The 2,593-nt window shown below is 55.3% G+C and overlaps 1 protein-coding gene across 1 annotated transcript; it reads right to left on the reverse strand.

Annotated features, from left to right (window-relative positions):
* Nucleotides 1-105: 105 nt before the first annotated feature.
* Nucleotides 106-2,484, reverse strand: Pmar_PMAR007422 (hypothetical protein; the record flags this gene model as incomplete). The annotated part of the gene is made up of 6 exons (XM_002785102.1): nt 106-395; nt 449-571; nt 620-787; nt 833-982; nt 1,028-1,183; nt 2,037-2,484. 6 exons carry the CDS (start codon nt 2,482-2,484, stop codon nt 106-108), a joined length of 1,335 nt encoding a protein of 444 aa, XP_002785148.1.
* Nucleotides 2,485-2,593: the final 109 nt, after the last annotated feature.

Raw genomic sequence — 2,593 nt, forward strand, 5'->3', positions numbered from 1 at the left:
TCAAAGCCCCTCTACCCCATTCAGGTCAAAAATTGCAGTAGACGTCATGAATAACGGTGGAGTAACTAGCCACTAAGTCGGTAGTTTCCAACGAGGCATTCTACCCTACATCTCACGAGAGTTCTCAGTGCTAACCTTACGAGGCCTGGACCAATGATCACCTTTGGTGTTTTCCTTGGAGTCGTTCTCCTGTGGAGGAGTAGGCTTCGCCCTCGCCTCAAGGCCATCGTCCTTCTCAGTCTTCACTACAGCCTCGCCATCCGCTTTCTTGGCGAATGGGACGACCTCTGTTTTCTTCTCATTTCTTTGGAGCTGTGAGCTTCCAAGCGATCCGAAGCCAGATGAGATTTGCCCACCACCGAAGCCACCGCTGCCCGAGGCCAGAGAGGATGTGCCTGTGAAGGGAAGAGGAGTAATGACACTTCAGACGGGAGCATTGTGGTGCCACCTCCGAATGCACCGAAGCCCGAGGCTGACTGAGCACCACCAAAGCCGCCGAACCCGCTGCTGCTGCTGGATTGCGATGTGGAACCGAATGCTCCGAAACCGCCGCCTGTGGAAGGTGTCGAACCTAAAGTCAATTGGAGTGGTTGTAGAGGAGGAGTTGGGATAAGCTCACCAAAGGGTCCGCCCTTCTGGGCTCCTCCACCAAAAGCGCCGAAGCTTGTCTGGGCAGCCGAGGAGGAGGACGTCGAACCGAAGGCGCCGAAGCCGCTACTGGACGAAGCCTCTCCACTCCCAAATGCCCCAAAGCCACCGCCAGTAGTGGCTGCCGAGCCGAAGGGACCTGAGGGGTGAAGGTTGGAGGCGGCCACGGGGGAAGGGAAGCTACTTGGGGTTGACGACTTCCCTCCAAAAGCACCAAAGCCGCCACCAGACGAGGCTGTGGAGGCGCCTCCGAAGGGGGTACTGCTGCTGCTGCTACTCTGTGAAGACCCGAATGCACCGAAACCTCCACTGCTGGACTGAGCCCCGAAGGGACCTGCGGGTAGAGAGTAGACAGGTGGTGTAGAGGCCGGGGACTCACTCGATGCAGGGGGTTTGGACCCGAAGGCCCCCGGTGGGGCTCCAAATGGACTAGCCGAAGAGGAGGACGATGACTGGGCTGCTGCTGCTCCACCACCGAAGCCTGCAAAGCCGCTGGAAGAAGATGAGGAAGAGGCGGCAGACCCGAAGAGACCACCTGAACGTTACAATCAAGTTTCAGCCGTGACATGGAAAACCACAGCGCATGCGACCCACGTCGCATTAGGACGCCTGCAGCCCAGAAAGCGAACAACGCTCACGGCCCCTACACAACTAGAGACGATTGCGAATCACAAGCCACTAAGTCGTTATTGCCACAAAAGTCCTCCTACATGCACTCAACCCAGTGACAGGTCCCAAGCCAGCATTCAGGTCATGGATGGGAATTCACGTGTACTCTGGAGGCGCAGAAGAAGCTGCTGATTTTGATGTTGATGACTACATAGAATTGCGACTTTTCGTGTTGAACCAAAGGTATTGAAGATTCCGTATCCCGTGCGGAACTCGTTGTGGCTGGAGAGTTTCGCACCAATTACGACTGGCACAAGGCTTCCACTGCGGAGCCTTCTAACCCAGTGACGTTAGTGGCAACCTTATGCAGGAAGAATAGTGGAAGCGGAATTACCACGCACAGAACCCTCCGCGCTAGTGTAGGCATTCAAGGTGACACAGCGTGCTTCACCTTGTTGTTGGGAGAGCTGGTACATCCAGCAGTCTGACATGGCTGAATCGGCAGTTGTGAATTTGAGGCGGCGGCTGAGTCGCCTCTCATCGGGTTCGGAGTCGGACGGCAGTTATCTTACATCCTACTGTACAGGAGATGACTACCACCCTTCGGGGTTGGAAGCAAAGTGGGCTACGGCGTGGTTGCTCACTTCGATGGTTATGTTGGAGACGACGCAGTCCAAGCTTACACTTTTTGCAATATGCGAGAATCACTTCGCGCGGAACACTCATTTTTCGAAAGCGAAAACTCTAGCACACAGACTAGACAGCGAGGTGAGCATTACATCCGCTCTTTCCTCCTTCCTTTTTTTCTTCCTGTTCTTCTTTCTGCTCTACCACCTCCTCTTCCTCCTCTTCCCCTTCCTCCGCTTCCCCCTCTTCTTCCCCTTCCTCCGCTTCCTCTTCGTCCTCTCCTTCCTCCTCCTCCTCCTCTTCCTCTCCTTCCTCTTCCTGTCCTTCATCCTCCTCTTCCACTTCCTCTCCTCCCTCCTCCTCCTCCTCCTCGTCTACCTCTTCCCCATCTCCCACCTCTCCCTCCCATGCATTCCCCTCATACTCCCCTCCATCTACTACACCCTCTTCTTCCTCCTCCTCTCCTATCGCTAACTTCGCCCAAAGTTTGCCCTTCTTCACCCCTGCCTCTCCCCTACTTTCCTTCTTCAACCCACCAGCCGCCTTCCTAGCAGCAAGCTTGGCCCTGATAGCCTCCCGTGCCTTGGACTCCTTCCTCATACCCTCCCCCTCAGAGTCAGATGGCTCATCATCGTCATCACTACTCTCACTACTACTGCTATCACTCAGTACCAACGGAGTCGCCTTAGAATAGCATCGAATATACTCC

Source organism: Perkinsus marinus (genome assembly GCF_000006405.1).
Source record: "Perkinsus marinus ATCC 50983 genomic scaffold scf_1104296933956, whole genome shotgun sequence".
NCBI lineage: Eukaryota > Perkinsozoa > Perkinsida > Perkinsidae > Perkinsus > Perkinsus marinus.